At 47.7% G+C, this 17,771-nt stretch overlaps 1 protein-coding gene across 2 annotated transcripts in view; it reads right to left on the bottom strand.

The window, feature by feature from the left end:
• The window catches only part of SYNJ2 (synaptojanin 2), a 494,632-nt gene that overhangs the window by 277,257 nt on the left and 199,604 nt on the right, over positions 1–17,771 (bottom strand). For both annotated transcript variants that reach the window (XM_069234571.1, XM_069234573.1), the window contains exon 5: positions 2,993–3,076. In XM_069234571.1, the coding sequence (XP_069090672.1) occupies positions 2,993–3,076 (84 nt within the window). The remainder of the gene's footprint in view (positions 1–2,992; positions 3,077–17,771) is intronic.

Genomic DNA, 17,771 nt, shown 5'->3' with positions numbered 1-17,771 from the left:
CGGCCTCATAAAATAGTCATTAACATGGCTTTGATGACAGAAAATGGGTTATAAGCGAGACTTGTGCTAATCTTGAGATACCTACACAGGAGCAACGAAGCAGGAATCTATACTCGTCTATGGAAGTGAGGAAGGTGATTCAGAGGGGTAAACCTGGTTAAGTAAAGGGTGAATTGAGACAGAACTTTGGTCTTATGTGAACATTGCAGTGTTTTACGGAATCGATGTGCTGTTAGCATAACCTTGGGTACTGTTAAAGGTCCACACGTAAAAAAAAAGATGCAACAGAACATTTTATGAAAAGACACAACTCCGTCACCATTGTAATATGATGTAACCGGGAGAATACTGTGGCTTAACAGTTTGGTTTATGGTTTATGTAACCTTTAGATGAAAAAAAGAAAGAAGAAAAAATGTTAGGAAGCATTTATGGCTATTTCGCTCTCTGAGGGATGAGAGACATTGTTTTTTTCCATTCAAAAAACGTATTTTTAAATGTCTACCAAATTTGTTCAACAGATAGACTGCAAGACTGAAACTAAGACCATATGTATATTAATATGTGCGCCACTTCTTAAGTGTGCAGTTAGAGGGTTGACATATGATCGGCTCTTACAGCATAAATGCGCACTACCAACACTGGCCGTCAGTCTGCATGGACGTCTTTGAATTCTCCACAATGGTACATTATTCCACACACAACTGAATTCACATGGTTTAAAGAACTTTGGAGACTGAGTCTTACACACATTTAGGGATTACGTAAACTAACTGTCCTTACATTGTTTCATTAAGCCACATTGCCAGTGAAGCAACTAGTTCCACTATGGCTTTTTTTAAATAAATGCAGACTACTGGGAAACAATTACTCAGCTAGCAGGGTGGCTATAGACATATTGTGATACTATATTATCAGCTTTCAGTCCAACACTCCTAATGATGGGCCCAATAGAGGCTGTAGTTTTGCTGATCTTGCACTAGGCTATCAGTTTCTGTACTGGACATTATTTGAATTATTACCATAGTGGTATGCTACCCAAGATGCTGAAATTGAGACTGACTGGCCTTTGCGAAATTCACTTTTCATTCAACACCATAAATCTGACATGGTAATAGTCTTTCAGGGAACAACAGTTTCAACTTCATCCTTTCTCAGATTGCTCTGGTATAGGTACTGCTAACCATGTGGTGGTTATAGGAGATCTGGATTGGGCTCAGAAGGTTTCACTTTGTTCAACCAGTCTTCACCCTTCAACTGAGTGTGCGGAATTTGGAAGCACTTTCAACTGTGTTCCTATGTCTGCATGGAATTCCCACCAAGCCAATAAATCTTATTGGTGCAACTGCCACTCCTAAAGAACGAACATCCTGTTGGAGAGGCCAAGAGAAATAGTATATTATCCCATCCTAGGTTACAAACACATAATAAGAATGGGGTGGTTTGAAGGTGGTATGGTGCTCACCTTTATATAATATATTATTATATCCTTACAAGTCACGTCTCATTTCCAACCGACGGTGCTAATTCGAGGTACCGCCCCAAAAAAAACTTGTAAAATACCAATCCAAAGATTGTTATCCTCAAATACAACCACACTAAGCACAAGTCTTGCTATATATACTAATACAATCAAATGAAGTCCCAATAAATTCTGAGTATTCTTATTAATTTCACTTCAGCCAAGCCAACACGTGTTTCGTCTGGGATGTGTCTTCCTCAGGGCTTTCTACGGCTGTCTTCAATTGTTACATCTCCAAATAAACTCTTCTTGAGTATTCATCATTAGTATGATTTCTTCCGCTATCTGAATTGATATTGCTGATTTAATCCTCTGCTATTTATTTATTCGTTAATGTATCTCTCTTTCTTTGGATGCTTCGAACTGCACAGAATCTGAAGCGTATCCTTTGTCATCTGCTGTGTTCTCTTTTGGACCGTGAGTTGCTACTAGACTCCCAAACAATTTTGCAATATTCTGGAGGGAGTACAGCACACTCCTAGAATGACACAATGTATTGCAGTACTAGGAGGATCCTGCAGCTTAAGCATACACACTGTTTAAATCTGATGCTTCAAAAACAAAAGGCGATCCACTGAATGCTTGCAAAAGTCTTGACAACCGCTCCAGCTGCACTCTCTTCAATCCATTTGTGGCTCCTTCCAGATGGAGCACATCCATCCTCAAATCAGATGAGGTCCTACTTCGAGAGGAAGAGTCCAAACCAAACTTTCAGGAGACATCCCCTCTGCCTAAGAACCCAAACAAAGTATTTTTCTAAGTGAGATGCCCTGAGAAGGACAGGTATGCACAGACATGCATCCCATGCTCACTGTTACACTGCACCCAAGCTGCACTCAATTGGTGGCTGATAAACAAAGCTGAAACCAGTCTGGAGTTATTTATATTCCCAACTAGAGGGCTAAAAGGGATCAGATGGTTTCCCCTGCTGCCTCTAGGCACTCTAAAGGTTGCAGGTACGGCGTATCTGTACAGCAACGGTGTTTGAAGGAACTGAGAGAACATTCGCCTACTCCATCATGGCATCGGGTAATACCAGGGTTGTATACCATCTATAAAGAAAATTTATCCAGACTTATGGTTGGTACTGGGAGAACTATACGCATCACTGGGAGAACTATACGCATCACTGAGAAAAAATGTTTGCAATCCTTATTGTTTATATTACAAAAAACACAGAACAGATGTATTGTGTATGGCCACGCACAGTAAAAACTTACGTGGTTCAAATATTAACTATTGGGAATTTAAATATTATTTCAGGTCATGAGCACAGCCTATTAGGAAACCCCAAAATAGCACAGTCAGGTGACCCCAATCACTGTTGTTAATTTTATTGTTTCTCTGTTTTCAAGGGCACCGGGTCCCCTGTGGTAGTGCGAAACAAATAGATACATTAAATGGAATGGAAACAGGGAAATATAAGACCAATTAAATGCGAAATGAATAGGGCCGAGGGTCACGAGGCTTACCTGAATCCCTGGCTGTTCCCAGAACAGTGGAACCGAGCCTCGGATCTGTACAAAGGACGAGACATCTTCATCTAGATAAATGGTCTGCAAAGAAGAGAGAAACCCACTTAATGTATTTCAGCCTCGTTTGTGGTTAGTGTAGCTAGTATGACATGGCACGGAAGCAAACAAGACTCCTGAATCTGATCTGCCTTGCTCTTCAGATCATTCACCGTGCCGCGCATTCAGGGGCCGAAGCATAATATTCTCATCCTATTAAGGATGCCGACCAGGGGAGCACGTGAGCTGCTGACCTTGCGCGGCTCCCAGTGGGCCCGTACCTGACTACGCCCAACCGCATTCTAAAATTTAAAATGTACATTAAACAAAAAGACAAGTTAAGAAATTGGTAAAACACGGGAAATACCCGATTATATTGTAAAACGTGTTTGATTGCTAGTTAATTGTATTGCATTATTTTCATGTCTCGGTAATCGTAGTCTATAGGAAGACAACAGTAAAATTAATTTATGATATTAAAAATAAAGCGGCAATTGTCCTTAAGCATGCATTCCCATCCGCTTGTAAATACTGCATTAGCTTCCTGCTTCCTTTATTTTGCTGCAGGAGGGCCGCCTCCCACCCAGTTCTATTGCTATAACTTCAAGGTAAGGGTCTAAGCCAGAGCTAAAATCAGGGGACATTTAAAAAATACGTTTTAAGTGCGTTTCTTGTCTGAGAGACAATGCTATCCCGCAGTGACTCAGAGCACCTTTTCAACACGTCACTGTGGCGAGTATACATCCATTCTCCACTGACCCACCGTGCATCATTTCCCGAAATTGATGCTCTCCCGGATGAGGGAGAAAGGTATCTGCAGACTTGACCATTCTCATTATTTTCTTATAACAGTCCAGTCGATTCTCTTTTCCACAGCTATATCAAAGTGTGTGGATGTTGGGTGTAGGTAGGGTCTAAGCAGACTAATTGCCCCTCACGCACTAAATCAGCTTCATACGCTTTAACGGCTTGAATTAAAACTCATCGCAGTTAGGCCCAGAACTTTCTCTACCCTCTCTTTACACTCTCAACTCCAAAGCATCAAGGCTGGGTTCGAGAAGCATCAGGCCATATTCTGAACCTTTGGCCAGATGTTGTTCCCAAAGGTAGACAGGGCCCCACCAAATTTCCCCTGACACTCTTCTACTCCAACCATAAAGAAGAACTGCTCCGGGAAAATACCAGAGCCCACTTCAGGGAGGATCTTCCCCCGCCCCTCCCCCAACTACCCTTCTCCCAAGGAAGAAAGGCCTGGGCCAGTGCCAGAACGTGGGTCTTAGTTAATCTCTCTTCACCCACCCACAGCTCAACAAGGGCTGATGGCCAGGCCCTGTCCTAGCACACCCCTGCCCCCACCACCTGAGCACAGGTTCTTCCTGTCTGTGTCATAGATGGACTTGCTCTAGGCAAGGCTTCTGGTTTAGGGATGACATAACTTTTGTTTGTAGGCAACTAGGCCAATCCTACAACAAGAAGTAACTGTCGGACCAACACCTTCCGGCTCACAAGCAGTACCTCACCTAAAACCCAAACAATAAAAGGTGATTTCGGTCAGCCTTTAGGCATGGACCCAAGAGTGCGACATATCAGGAAAGTTGTGGTTAAATGGAGAATATCCTTTTCTCACATGAGCTAGAAGTCTCAGTCACACACAGGCAATGAAGGAGATGCACTAAAGTTTTCAATAGGTTTTATTAACAAGACTGCAATCTACTGTAAAATGCATAAGCTGCAACGATCAGGATAATGAACAATGCAAGAAGCAGAACTGTAAAATCAAGAGTCGTGAATACGAAGAACCCCACCATCTTGCAATAACATGAGATGTAAAATAGGCCCCAATGCCCTAGCACGGAGAACCTAATCGCTAACCTAATGAGAGCTAAGTGTGTTATACCTAATCTGCTAGTACCCTGTCCATGAGAAGCACCCCCCACCCTTGTTACCTTGGAAAAGGGTCTCTAGATCAGACTCCATGGGGATACAAAGGCTGGGTCTGCATCAAGGCGACGTGTATCATTGATGGCATCTGGTAGGAATCCCTCTAATAACCTTGAATGTGGGAGATGTATTTATACAGCTCTTGTAAGACCCCTGATGCAGATATGTTCCCAAACAATAGATAAGAAGGCATGCTTGAGGTGGCAATTATATAAACAATTCCCTTCAAAAGTACATCATGTTCCTGTCCCACCTAAGTGGGAAAGGGACATGATGTGAATACCTATGTACATCAATTGTTTTTGACGCTGATAGTGATGCCTTCACAGAGTGGCACTGATAACATGAAATCAAAACATCTTCCTACATATAAACATAGCAGCCATTTTGGATGATATAATTAAATGAATGTGCTAAAACAGAGCAGGCTAAGTCGGTTAAAAGTCACGAGATGATGGGGACAGAGGTCTGCAAGCCAGAAGGCTAAGCAAACTCCTGATTCCCAGTAAGAACTAAATAAGATACAATACATTTGCACTAAGCTTGCCTCAAATGTTAGCAGATTTGGCCCCAGTGATAACCTCATGGATAGGACCAAGTATTTGCAGGTTTGTGTACTTATTCCCCTTTCTGGGGACAGCACCAATTTAAAAGTTAATAATCAGGGCCAGGTGTCCTATGTGTGTATCAAATGCAATGTTTTCTATTTAGGTTTAAAATTTCTTTGCTGAAAGGTGTCCGGAAACTGTATTAAAGGCAACAATAGATCTCATAGCTAAGTCCACTGTGTCACCTGGTGCTTATGCTGCATTTAGCATTGTGAGAACAGTCTAACTAGAGTTGGTGTTATGAAATAATGGTTGCTCCACAAAGGCAAGGAGTAGTACAGCCTAATCAGTAGCTCACATTTAGTGCACTCCCATGATTTCACCTAGGGGCAATACAAAGTGGGCTCCAGGGACCCTTTGAAGTTCCACCACAAGCAGCACATAGGGAGCACTTTCCTATGATAGAGACTTGGCCACCTTCCAATAGCCGACTGGGGATGCCCTTGCACATACACAACAGTTTGCCAATGGGTATACTATCAGCATCTGTTAGGAGCATGTTACATCCACCACTTATCATGAAGGTATGCGATTATGAAGCTCACACACGCACTGGAGGCCCTGCTTTTGGTGGCATGGCTCTAGTTCACACCCGGTGCTCCCGAACACAGTGCTTTCCGGTGCACAACCCACACCTCAATGCAACCCCACTCCCCTTCCAAAGTCTGGGGTCTCCCATCCAAAGAGGATGTGGCCTAGGGCTTGAGGATGGGTTGTTACAATTCGAGTGCCTTCAAAACGATGTGCATGGTTGGCCCACTTCTGCTGTGCCACACAAGAGCAATAATAATCCAGAGGAAGAACAGCCCTTCCTGCCCAAAGTATTTGCCCATGGTTGAGACCAACTCAATTCCACCCGTAACACAGTTTTCAAGGCAAACTTAAAACCAGAACTAGTCATGCCATTACCCTTGTTCAAACCATCAAGTATGTACAGGTATGATTTTAGAGGTAACTGCCTGGGTTGTTACTGAACAAGCCATGCAGCATAAACCTGCAGAATAGGTTCTTTCAAAGGGATGGGATGCCATGAGGCCCCTCGTGAATGCCAGGATTAACAACAAGCATCCAAGATATGCTTTTCTCATCCATTAAATCACGTCACCCAGCAGTCATACTTGAAGGTGAAGAGAATGATGGCGCTCATGAAAACACAGTCCGCGTAGCCAAATGGGCCATGTCTGCCTAATTAAATGATGGAAATAAGCACAATTTTCTATCATGCCATGTTCCATGATGGACTGCCCAACGCTGGTCTGCGAGAACGGGATCCATGTGGGATCAATGTGAAAGGTACAGGATATCCACTTGAGATGCATTTACTCACTTTAATCTGACTGATAATCATTCTTGAAGTCAGTAGGTACCCTGAGTGTGGGCATGTATTGCGGGCTTGTAGATTAAGGTCGGACACCCTGTCCTTAGAGAGTACATCCTGCACCATATCAGTTCGCATTTCATAACTACTGTTACTGCAAAGTTAAAACCTGCAGATATTAACAATGCAATTTTCAAGAGAACACAGAATTGCTGCAAAGCACTTAACTGCAAATTGTCCTCAAATGTCTGAGGCAAGATTGGATGGCGTAGGCGGTCACATATTTTTTTTTTGTAACTTACTGTCACATCTGCATTGATTTTTTTTTAATTCAAAGAACATTCCTGCTGATGTATTCTAAAAATTTTACAGAGACGCATTAACATGTTCACTGCAATAACTGGCTATAATATCAGATTATAAACCCTGGGTTGGAATGTTCTTATTCGTTAATGCCCAGCCTGCAGCACACATCAACTGCACGGAACAGAACATTATTTTTACTTTTATACTTATGAGTACTCAGGTATGGTCAATTACTTGTGTCGCATATTATTTACGAACAATAATCAACATCACGTATTCAATGTTACCTACTTGCAACCTAGTGTTTTTGTGGTTTATTTTTAACTCAATGATTTTAAAAAAACGAAAACAAAACTGTAGGATTCAAATAACAAAAAATGCTGTGTGACTGGTAGCGTATGTGGTGTCCTGCTGGACACGTTCTAGTGTTCCACCAGCCACTCAGCTGAGGGCTGGCTTTACACACACACACCCCACACTCATCCAACACAGGTGTCACCGGTAAGGTGACCCTGCCAATAAAAAGGGCCGGGCGCAAGTGCCCGGGGCCAGTTAACAGAACCCTAACCACCTGTCTGTGTCACCTTATTCAGTAGCATGAGGGCCTAGGGCACTCAACACTACAGCGTACACTTGTGGCAACCGGTCTACTGCACAAGAAGCATGCCAAAAATAGAATTGAAGAATGAGCTAGAAGTGTAACAAACAGCAACAGAATACCAACCGTACTGGTGATGCAAACACCACTCTTTAGATATGCAAGATCAACTCATAATGCTCTCTGGGTCAAATCTACTCTTCTTTGGCATCCCATAATTTCGGATTTACGATGCTAAGGAAGATACACAGATCTAGACTTCTGTTAATTTCAGTAAGTTTGGCTGGTCAATGCATGTAGAGGGGACAAAACTTTCTGCGAGACAAGCAAACAATACATTCAAGGAAGCATAATGGCGATCCTCGTGCAAACAAAAGGATCACATTATTCGTTTTTTTCTGGTGAATTTGAAGGGACCCGCGGAGAGAGAGACGCAGTCTAGTCTCTCCACGGGTGGATTAGGGACGGGGGAAGTGGCGCGCAAGGCGCCTGATTGGGTAGAAGGTAAGTTTGGGCGGGGAATAGGACAGGGTTTATAAGGGGGGTGGAGGGTGGGGTCGGCCCTTCTTCGCGCCGACTTAGGTGAGGGAAGGTCGTTTAATTGAAGTGAGGTGAAGAGGTAAGGAGGTATTTCCAGCCAGGCCAGCAAGGCCAGTCAGGCAGCGTAGGTGTGTGTTTTTCAAGCAGGGCCCTGAGACGCGGACCGTTTAGCTAGAGCGGGGCACCAGAGGAAAGGGTGGGCGGCCCCTTGGGCATTACTGGCACGATTCGGGAGACGCACAGACGGGGGAGGCCACCCCCCTTGGGCACCCAGGGACAGCGCACGAAACGGGGGAAGCCGGCCCCTCGGGCAGTGTTTGTCTAACGCGCAGAGAACGCGCGCGGTGAAGGGAGACGGCCCCCTGGTTTTAGATAACGCGCGGGGGCCGCGCATGAAGGCCAGCTGGAGCAGGCCTAGCCGCGCAGAGGCGCCGCCACACCCCCGCGGGGGCCCCCCAAATCGGGCCAACGAACGCGCAACGGGCAGGGACGGCCCCTCGGGCACATAAAAAAAAAAAAAACTTTTTCCTTATCAGCAGCATCGCGGGCACTTAGACACTTTTGCCACCCCCCCCCCTCCCCCCGGGGTTTAAATAGGGTAGGCCCACAAGGACAAAAAAAAAAAAAAAAAAAAAAATGAATACATATATATATATATATATAATCCCACATATATATATATATATAGTTAGAATAGGAAACATAGGGAAACAGTTTTAGCAGGACCACATTAGAACTGCAGCTGACAGTTAACGGCTGACAACATGGCCACAGGCCACGATGAAGAGGCAGTGAGGGCCGCCCTACGCGTGCTGGGCGAAGCAGGCAGGGCAGATCTACTCAGGCCAGGGGTCCTAGACCAGGCTTGGGTTGGGATGACACGTCCCACCAGGGCGGCATCGGGGAGGGTCGCGGCCGCAATAGCGGCCTGTGAGTCACAGGACTCAGACGGGGAACAGGACGAAGGGCCTATGACCCCCGGGCAGGGCACTATGGCACATGTTCTTCACGGGGCGCAGAGCCCGCTGATGTTTGGCGGGGAGACGCAAGCTACCCAGGACAAGGGAACAGACAGCACGTAGTTAGGCGTTGACCCCGCAGGCCCGGGAGGACAGGCGGCGGGGGGGGGGATGGGGCCGATGGTCAAGGCGGGGAGGCAGAGCAGCCCATACCGGGGCCCAGCGGGGATTTCGCTCCCCTAGATTTGTCATACCACAGAGGGGAGGCCCCCAGTCCAGTTTGTTTCGGGGCGCCAATAAAGAAAAGAGGCAAGTATGCCGGTAAAAACAGGGGAGGGCCGGGGAGGGTCAAGACAGCACCCCGCCAGGCTGGGGGGGGGGGGAGGGAGAGTCAAGGCACCACAGGAACCAAGGCCCGTGGTGGGCCAGAGCTCACACACACAGGGGAATTGGGACCAGGCGGATACCTGGGACTTGGAGGCCAGAATTCGGGAACAGCGTAGGGTTGTATTAGAGATGGAGGCCAGGTGGGCACAGCTGTGCAAAGACAGGGAAGAGGCGAACGCCCACAGCGAGACAACCCCTGAGGTCAGAGAGGCCAGAGGGCAATCAGGTACGCAGCAGCCAGGGCCAGGAAGCAGAACCTGGGTATGGGTGCCACAGGTAAGGGGAGAACAGAGACAAGAGGCTCGAGCGGCCGAAGGGTCAGTTGGCGCAGGGAAACCCGGTGACGCAGGCAGTCACGGGGGCAAAAAGGCAGCAATGCCAACGACAGAGGTTGGCAAGAGACGGTACACGCCGACTGGGCGCAATATGGCCTAAATGCGTTGGCACGAAGCACTGGAGGGGTCTACGGCGGCCTTCTCCACACCGGGGGACCACGGATCCCGTCCCGATGACACGCGTCATGCGGGGATGGAGGCAAATGAGAGTACATCAACCAATGCAAGAGTTTTTGGCCAACACAAGGGCCAGTGGGAAGGAGAAGATGAGTTGGAATTGGATTACGAGGAAGAAGGGGATGAATGGGAGGATGGCGAAATACGAGATTGGGAGGTGAGCACAGTGAAAAAGGGTGGCGTGCGAGGGCGCAAGAGCGGCGCAACCTCTTCTTCGTGCTCTGTTTTACAGGTTACAGCTCCTTTGGAAGGCCCCACTGGGAGTAGGCAAGTCATGCAGTGCGGCAGGAGCCTGAAAAGAGTGCCAAGGAGTCTGGGGGACAACGCTGGAGGTAAGAAATGGTGGTCAGTATGGGGTGAGGGGGGGGGGACAATAAGGGAGGCTAACACGAGTAGGTCCATAGGGGTAGGTGACGGGTCGGTATTGGAGGACGCAGGCAATAGCACCATGCAAAAGACGGGTGAGAACAAAGAGAAAGAGGACACCGCCACGATAGACACAGCCACAACGGGAAAGGCGGTTACGGGGGAAAAAGCGGTAGAGGATAAGGAGGGGGGAAGTCACAAGAAGAGGCTGCCGTACATGGGTTTAGCCATTTCATTGGGGTCGCACGTGGCAGAGAAGACAAAGAGTAAGATATGGAAACACGAATATGTAGATGTTTTTAAACTATTACATAGGGACATACAGGCGAAGGAAGGGTCCAAAGAAGAAGAATGGGAACTAGCGCGCAGGCCCCGGGTACCTATAACAATGGATAACTGGACGTCGGCCTTTTTGATATTCGCCAGTATATACTGCGAGAAATACCCAGACAGGGCCATTGCCTTGTTTAAATACATGGATATAATTAGAAAGGCTCAAATGCATTTTGGGGGTTTCGCGTGGCTCAGCTACGACGAGGAATTTAGGGCCCGGGTAAGTGTTAATCCGGACAAACCATGGGGGGACGTAGACCCCGAATTGTGGATGCAATGGATGGCATCGGCACAGACAGCGGCATCCACTCACACGGCGAGTGGCCTGCCAGTGACGTACAAGCCCTTTCAGGCTCGCCCCACCCATGGAGGGGCGGGCAATACCACAAAGGCAGCAGGGTCAACTGCAGGGGCTTGTTGGAACTTTAACAAGGGATTTTGTTCCAGAGCACAATGTAGGTTCAAGCATGACTGCTCCAAGTGCGGGGGTCGTCATCCAGTCACCCAATGTTTCTTACTGTCTAGCCCAGTGGAACAGTGGAGGGCTGCTAGAGGGAGAGGGGAGCATGGCGCTCCTGCGCCAAAAGGGGCCTACACCAGTTAGACTGGAATTTCTGCGGCCATGGTTACACATATACCCGGATACGGATAAGGCGCGACTACTGGAATGGGGCTTTAGGGAAGGTTTTAGATTAGGTTACCAAGGCCCTTGTCAAAGGAGATGGGCTGACAATTTGCGGTCAGCCAAAGAGCATCCGCAGATTGTGCACGACAAAATAGCAAAGGAGGTAGGTTTAGGCAGAATAGCAGGCCCATTTTCCAGGTGGCCAAGTGACGCTTTAATGATATCACCATTGGGAGTGGTACCCAAAAAGGCGCAGGGAGAATTTCGGTTGATTCACCATTTGTCATGGCCTGAGGGTACGTCAGTCAATGATTTCATTGCCCAAGAGGACTCTAAGGTAATTTACGCGTCAGTCGATGATGCGATAAAGTTAGTCCTAAAGTGCGGTACGATGGCGGAAATGGCAAAATGTGATATTCAATCAGCTTTTAGATTGCTCCCTATTCATCCAGCAGACTTTGACCTCTTGGGCATGCAGGTGGATGGCAACATCTATGTGGACAGAGTGTTGCCCATGGGTTGCTCGATATCATGTGCCCTTTTTGAGACGTTCAGCACCTTTTTGCAGTGGGTCTTTGTGAGGACAAGCGGGGATAGGTGGGTGACACATTGTTTGGACGATTTCTTATTCGTAGGAACAGCAGCATCTGGGGCGTGTGGGCGGGCTCTGGACACGTTTCAGAAGCTGGCACAACAGGCGGGTGTGCCTTTGGCCCCGGGAAAAACAGAAGGCCCCACGCCGATTCTAACCTTTTTGGGCATTGAACTAGATTCGAGAAAGTTGGTCGCTAGGTTGCCAGCGGCAAAGGTGGGGGAGATACTAGATTTCTTAACAGTGGTGCGCACTTTGCGCAAGATGGATTTGCGGACAGCTCAAAAGCTTTTAGGTTACCTCAATTTTGCCTGCAGGGTAGTTAGGGGAGGTAGGACTTTTTGTAGGCGTTTGGGACTTTCCATGTCAGGTGCCGTACTTCCGCACCACAAGATACGAGTGTCATTGACATTACGAGAAGACATTAGGATATGCGAGATTTTTCTGAGAAATTTCAACGGAGTACCAATGTCTTTTGGTGAGTCAGACACAATATTGCAGGTACAAATTTTCTCGGACGCAGCAGGAGCGTCGGGTTTTGGCTTATACTGGGATGGGAGGTGGTGTGCGGAGACTTGGCCAGCATCCTGGAGGCAGCAAGGGAGAAGCATCGCGTTCTTGGAGTTTTTTCCCCTTTTAGTGGCACTGGCAGTATGGGGACAAGAATTAGCCAGCAGGACAGTGATTTTTCAAAAAAAACAACATGGCGGTGGTAGAGCTGGTAAACAGACCGAGAGCAAGGGACATCAGAGTTTTGCGCTTGTTGCGGCAGTTCATGCTTTTATGTTTATCTTTGAATGGCATATTTAAAGCTGCACATATACCAGGGATTTACAACGAGATTGCAGACTCCCTATCTTGTTCACAGTGGCGGCGTTTTCGCGAATTGGCCCCTGGTGCAGATCAGAAGAAGACTGTGGTCCGGGCAGACATCTGGGAATGGGGGGCATGACGATCATGGGGCTGGTGGAGATGTCATTAGCAGTATCCACATGGCATAATTACAGACTGGCATGGTTGGAGTTTCAATCTTTTGAACAGTTTGGGGGCAATTTTTGGGCGCAAAGCCTGCCGGTACTGGAGGCACGGACTAGACGTTTCGTGCTGTTTCTGATCAGGGAGGGTTTATCTCCAGCGACAATTGGGGGGAAACTGGCTGGAGTGTCTTTTTATGGGAAACTGTTTTTTGGATATGACCCAGCACACAGTGATTTTTTGGGTAAAATGCTGAAGGGATGGGGCAGGGTTAGAGCGAGCGGAGATAAACCAGCAAGAGAGCCCATTACATTTGAAATGTTAGTAGAGATGACACAGGTGTTACCAAGTTGTTGTAGGGATGAATACGAGGTGTTTTTTTTTCGTTTATGTATGTTGTGGATGTTTATTGGAGCATTTAGAGTATCAGAGTTGTTGGGGGTGGGTAAGGAAATTGGGGTAAGGAGAAAAGAGGTATGCATGCATAAAGACAGGTTGGGGATATGGCTAAGACGGTCCAAAACGGATCAGCTGGGAAAGGGCAAGTGGATATGGCTGGAGAAAGGGGCAGTTGAAGCGGCTTGCCCGGTAGAGGAATGGGTCAGTTTCAAAACGAGGTGGCCAGGGGCAGGTGAATCAGGGGTTTTTATGCATGTGTCAGGAAAAAAGCTAACTAGTTATCAACTGTTACAAGTTATGAGAATGGCCCTTGGAAGGATAGGGCGGAGCGCAGGTGATTATGGAATGCACTCTTTTAGAATTGGCGCAGCGATGGAGGAGGCACATATGGGATGGGATTGGGCTAAGATCAAATCCATAGGGAGATGGAAGTCTAGGTGCTGTGAGCGGTATGTCAGGCCCTGAAGAGTACAAAACGAATGGGTTTGTGGGGGGGGTGGTGTGTTTAGTTTATCAATACAATGGTCACAATGTTTTTTCTTTACAGGCTGTGTGGCCGGGCCGGTGAAGGGAAAGATGACGACGTGGTTGGTCGGCCATTCGTTCGTTCGTTAGGCGGCGAAATTTGCAGAGAAGCAAATTTACGGCAGATCATTGGGATTGCCCAGCCGAAGCCATGAAGTGCGTTGGTGGGGCAAGAGTGGTATGAGGTGGGGGAGTCTGCTCCCATTTATCACGGGTAACTTGCCGCAGTGGGGATGCCCAGATCTTTTATTGATTCACCTGGGGGAGAATGATTTAGTGAAGCTATCGGGGCTCACTTTGATACAATTGATGCAGAGGGATTTGGAGCTCTTGAAACAAAAACTATGCGGGACAAGCTTGGTGTGGACCGAATTTGTGCCAAGAAGGGCATGGAGAGGGGCTATCAATCATGGAGCCATCGAGCGGGCTCGGAAAAAATTTAACAGAGCCATGAGAGTTTTTTGTTGGGCTCAAGGGATCAAGGTTTTAAGACACAGGGACATAAAAGAGCAAGAACAAGCGTTATTTCGTGATGACAGGGTACATCTATCACAGATAGGTAACGCGTACTATATCAAAGAACTGAGACTAATGCTGGAAAGCATATGGGGAACAAATTTGTGTACCCGAAAATAAAAAGAGGGGTGGGGCAGCGAAACGCCTCACGGGTTTCCCTGGGTGGCAGGAGATGGGGGAGGGTGGAGAGCCAGGTGTGGGCTTGTCCACCCTTCCAGGGGGAAAAACAAGGAGGTGAAGCATCAGAGCGGGGAGGGGTAGGCTACAGGCAGGGAAGGCATGGGCGGAATAGGGGAGCATATACGGCAGGAAAATTGAAGGGAGACATTTGAGGAGAAAATGAAGGCAAGGGAGTTGTAAAAGTTAAAGTCTGCTTTAAAAGATATACAGTTAAATGTTTTGAAGTAATGTTGTGTTTAAATCCTGTTCTAATAAAATGACCTTTTACACCAACAAGAGTGTCACGTATGTATGTCCCGAAGGTCTCCTACAACGTAAAACATTTATCAGAGAGCATATTTTGCAACTTCGTGGTTATCTGACAACCGAGCTGTAGAGGAAGCAACGAAAGGAAGGACGTGGACCTCAGATTAACACAGCACAACTTTATTTTTCCCATTAGCTCTCCCAAACTGAACCCACCTGTTCCGGGGCATCCCCTTTTATTTCAGCCTCTCTTTACATGCAATGTCCGGCACAGGTGAAGGGGGAACAAGAGAAAAGGGGGGAACTTTAGACTCCCACGGGTTATGTCTCTCACATGGTGCCGCTCGGGGGACTACACTACATCTCTCACACCAAAAAAACACAAACAAAAAACACTACCATGGTAATCAACCATACAAAGCCAACTTCAGCATAACTGTGGTCTGGAGACAAACAGGGCACCAGCTCACTTGGTAAGAAAGTCAGCATACTGTCTGGATGGATCCAGGTTGGACCAGAGGTGGTAACGTTTAGCCCCTGCTCGCTCAGGGAGCCCCACCGCACCCCTGACCGGGGGTGACACTTGTGCAGGGGCGTATCTGGTACCGGTGCTTCTGCAGGGGTATGCGATCTCAGCACCCAGACAGCCTCTGAGCTGGAGAGTGAGGTGGATGAGCCATTTAAGTTGAAACCAGCAGGCGGGACATCGTCCAACTGATCGTCACCTGACAGGAAGTCCTGACGGTTGTTCATGAACAAAGACAGAGGCAACCTTTTAAAGTGGGACAAATTTCTTGTGACCACATAACTTCTCATCTCTGCAGTTGCTCTGGTGCATTTTAGATCAATCATTGATCAGGGGTACTTCTCAAAAGGCAACTGAAACTTGCTACTGGGGTGGTGGTCCTTTACCAACACTCGTTCGCCTGCTTGGATAGCGTTTGTTTCGCCCGTCGTCACTTTGACGCATAATTGTTGTTGCAAGACCTCCGGGTGTCCGACCAGTTCGCAGGGTGTGACCCACGTCAGATGATGAGGTATGGAGTCATTTACAGCCCTACCAAAACAGAGTTGGCTCGGGGCGATCCCCAGTGTGGCATGGGGAGTGACCCTGTACACTCTGAGGATACTGTAGACAGCACATTCCCTATTCCGGCTCTCTGCTAGTACAATTTGAACAGTCTTCGACAGAGTTCGGACAAATTGTTCCACCTCTAAGTTGGCTTGTGGCCACGAGGAGTGACTCAGCGGTGCTTGATGTTCTGGGATTGTAGGAACTTTGCCCACTCACGACTATAGAATGGGGTTCCATTATCCATGCGGACTTGTGCGAACAGACTGTGGGTGGCCATAATCTTCTCCCTTTTTGGGATGACCTCGGTTGTGAACGTGGTCATAACAATCTCCATCCATGATGATTAGCGTGTGAGAGCCATCTGGGAGACTTCAAAAGTCGGCGCTGGCCTGCTGCCACAGAGCCATCCTCCTTGATGACAGGTGTGGGCGGGTACAGTGGGCCGCAGGCTTGGCATACTAGTCAGCCTTTGACAGTTTCTTCTACTTGTTGGTCGAGCCCAGGTAGCCACACCTTGTTCCGGAGCCTGTTCTTGGATTTCACAATGCCTTGATGAGGGCCATGGGCCAGGGCAACAGAGCAGGACCTCAGTCCTGCAGGGAGGACTAAATGACAGCCTCTCAGAAGGCAGCTGTCCTCACTGAGGGATAGTTCATGCCAGATGTTGTAGAAGGATTTAAGGTTAGACTTGGCCTCGGGGTGCAGAATGCCGCCAGGTGCCGTAAGGGTTGCCAGTCCCCGGACTGGACAGCTTCAACGGCTAGCTGCAGACAGTCATCTAGAGAGGTGGCTTCCATCACCCCTGTGAGAGGTATGGGAAGTGGCCTTGCATGGTCTACTATAAGCTGGACCTTCTCCTCTGTATCCTTTGCCTCTTGGGCTTCTAGTGCCGTGGCAGGGTGTGCATGTTGTGATAGAAAGTCAGCAGGATTGCGTGTTCCTGGTTGATAACTGACTGTAAAGTTAAATTCCTGCAGCTGTAAAATCCACTTTTCGATTCTCAGAGGTAGGTTGTAGGATGACCCCTGGAAGAGCAGGAAGGGCTTATGATCTGTGAAGACGGTAAACGTTTTCTTATACAGATACAAGTGAAAATGTCTACACCCCCAGTGGATGGCGATGACTTCTCTTTCGATCTGGGAACAACGCTTTTCTGTGGTAGTCAGAGTCCTTCTGGCATAGGCTACAGGTGCACACTTGCCGCACTCCTGTTTCAGGGCTAACACCGCACCAAGCCAGGGGGGTGCTTGGTTCAACAACCAGTTGAGACTCTCTCATCTGGTTGAACTATGAGCGTAGTGGTGGCGGAAACTGCTTCCTTGGTGGCCTGAAATACATGCTGCTGGTCTTCTCCCCACTCCCAGGGGCTGGTGATTTTGGTCAACTCACGTAGAGGGCCGGTGATGTCAGACAGGTTTTTCATGAACTGTCCGCAGTTGTTGACCATGTCCAAAAAAACTCTGCACCCCCGATACCGAGGTTGGAGCTAGGGCTTCTTGGATGTCCTTTACCTTGGCATGGTCCAGGTCAATTCCTTTCCCAGAGAACTTGTATCCGAAGATGCTGTTGTCTGTCCTCAGGAATTCGCATTTATCCCGGTGAAGAATAAGCCCACAGTCTTGTAGCTTGGCAAAGACCATTCATATGCGAGCGAGAAGGCATTCTAAGGTAGAGGCGTGCACCAGGATGTTGCCACTGATGTTTAAAACCCCTGATATACCCTGCAGGACCTCTTGAAT

This window comes from Pleurodeles waltl, chromosome 5, assembly GCF_031143425.1.
Source record: "Pleurodeles waltl isolate 20211129_DDA chromosome 5, aPleWal1.hap1.20221129, whole genome shotgun sequence".
Taxonomy (NCBI): domain Eukaryota; kingdom Metazoa; phylum Chordata; class Amphibia; order Caudata; family Salamandridae; genus Pleurodeles; species Pleurodeles waltl.
The sequence above is the reverse complement of the archived record's forward strand: the minus strand, read 5'-3'. Positions and strand labels throughout refer to the sequence as shown.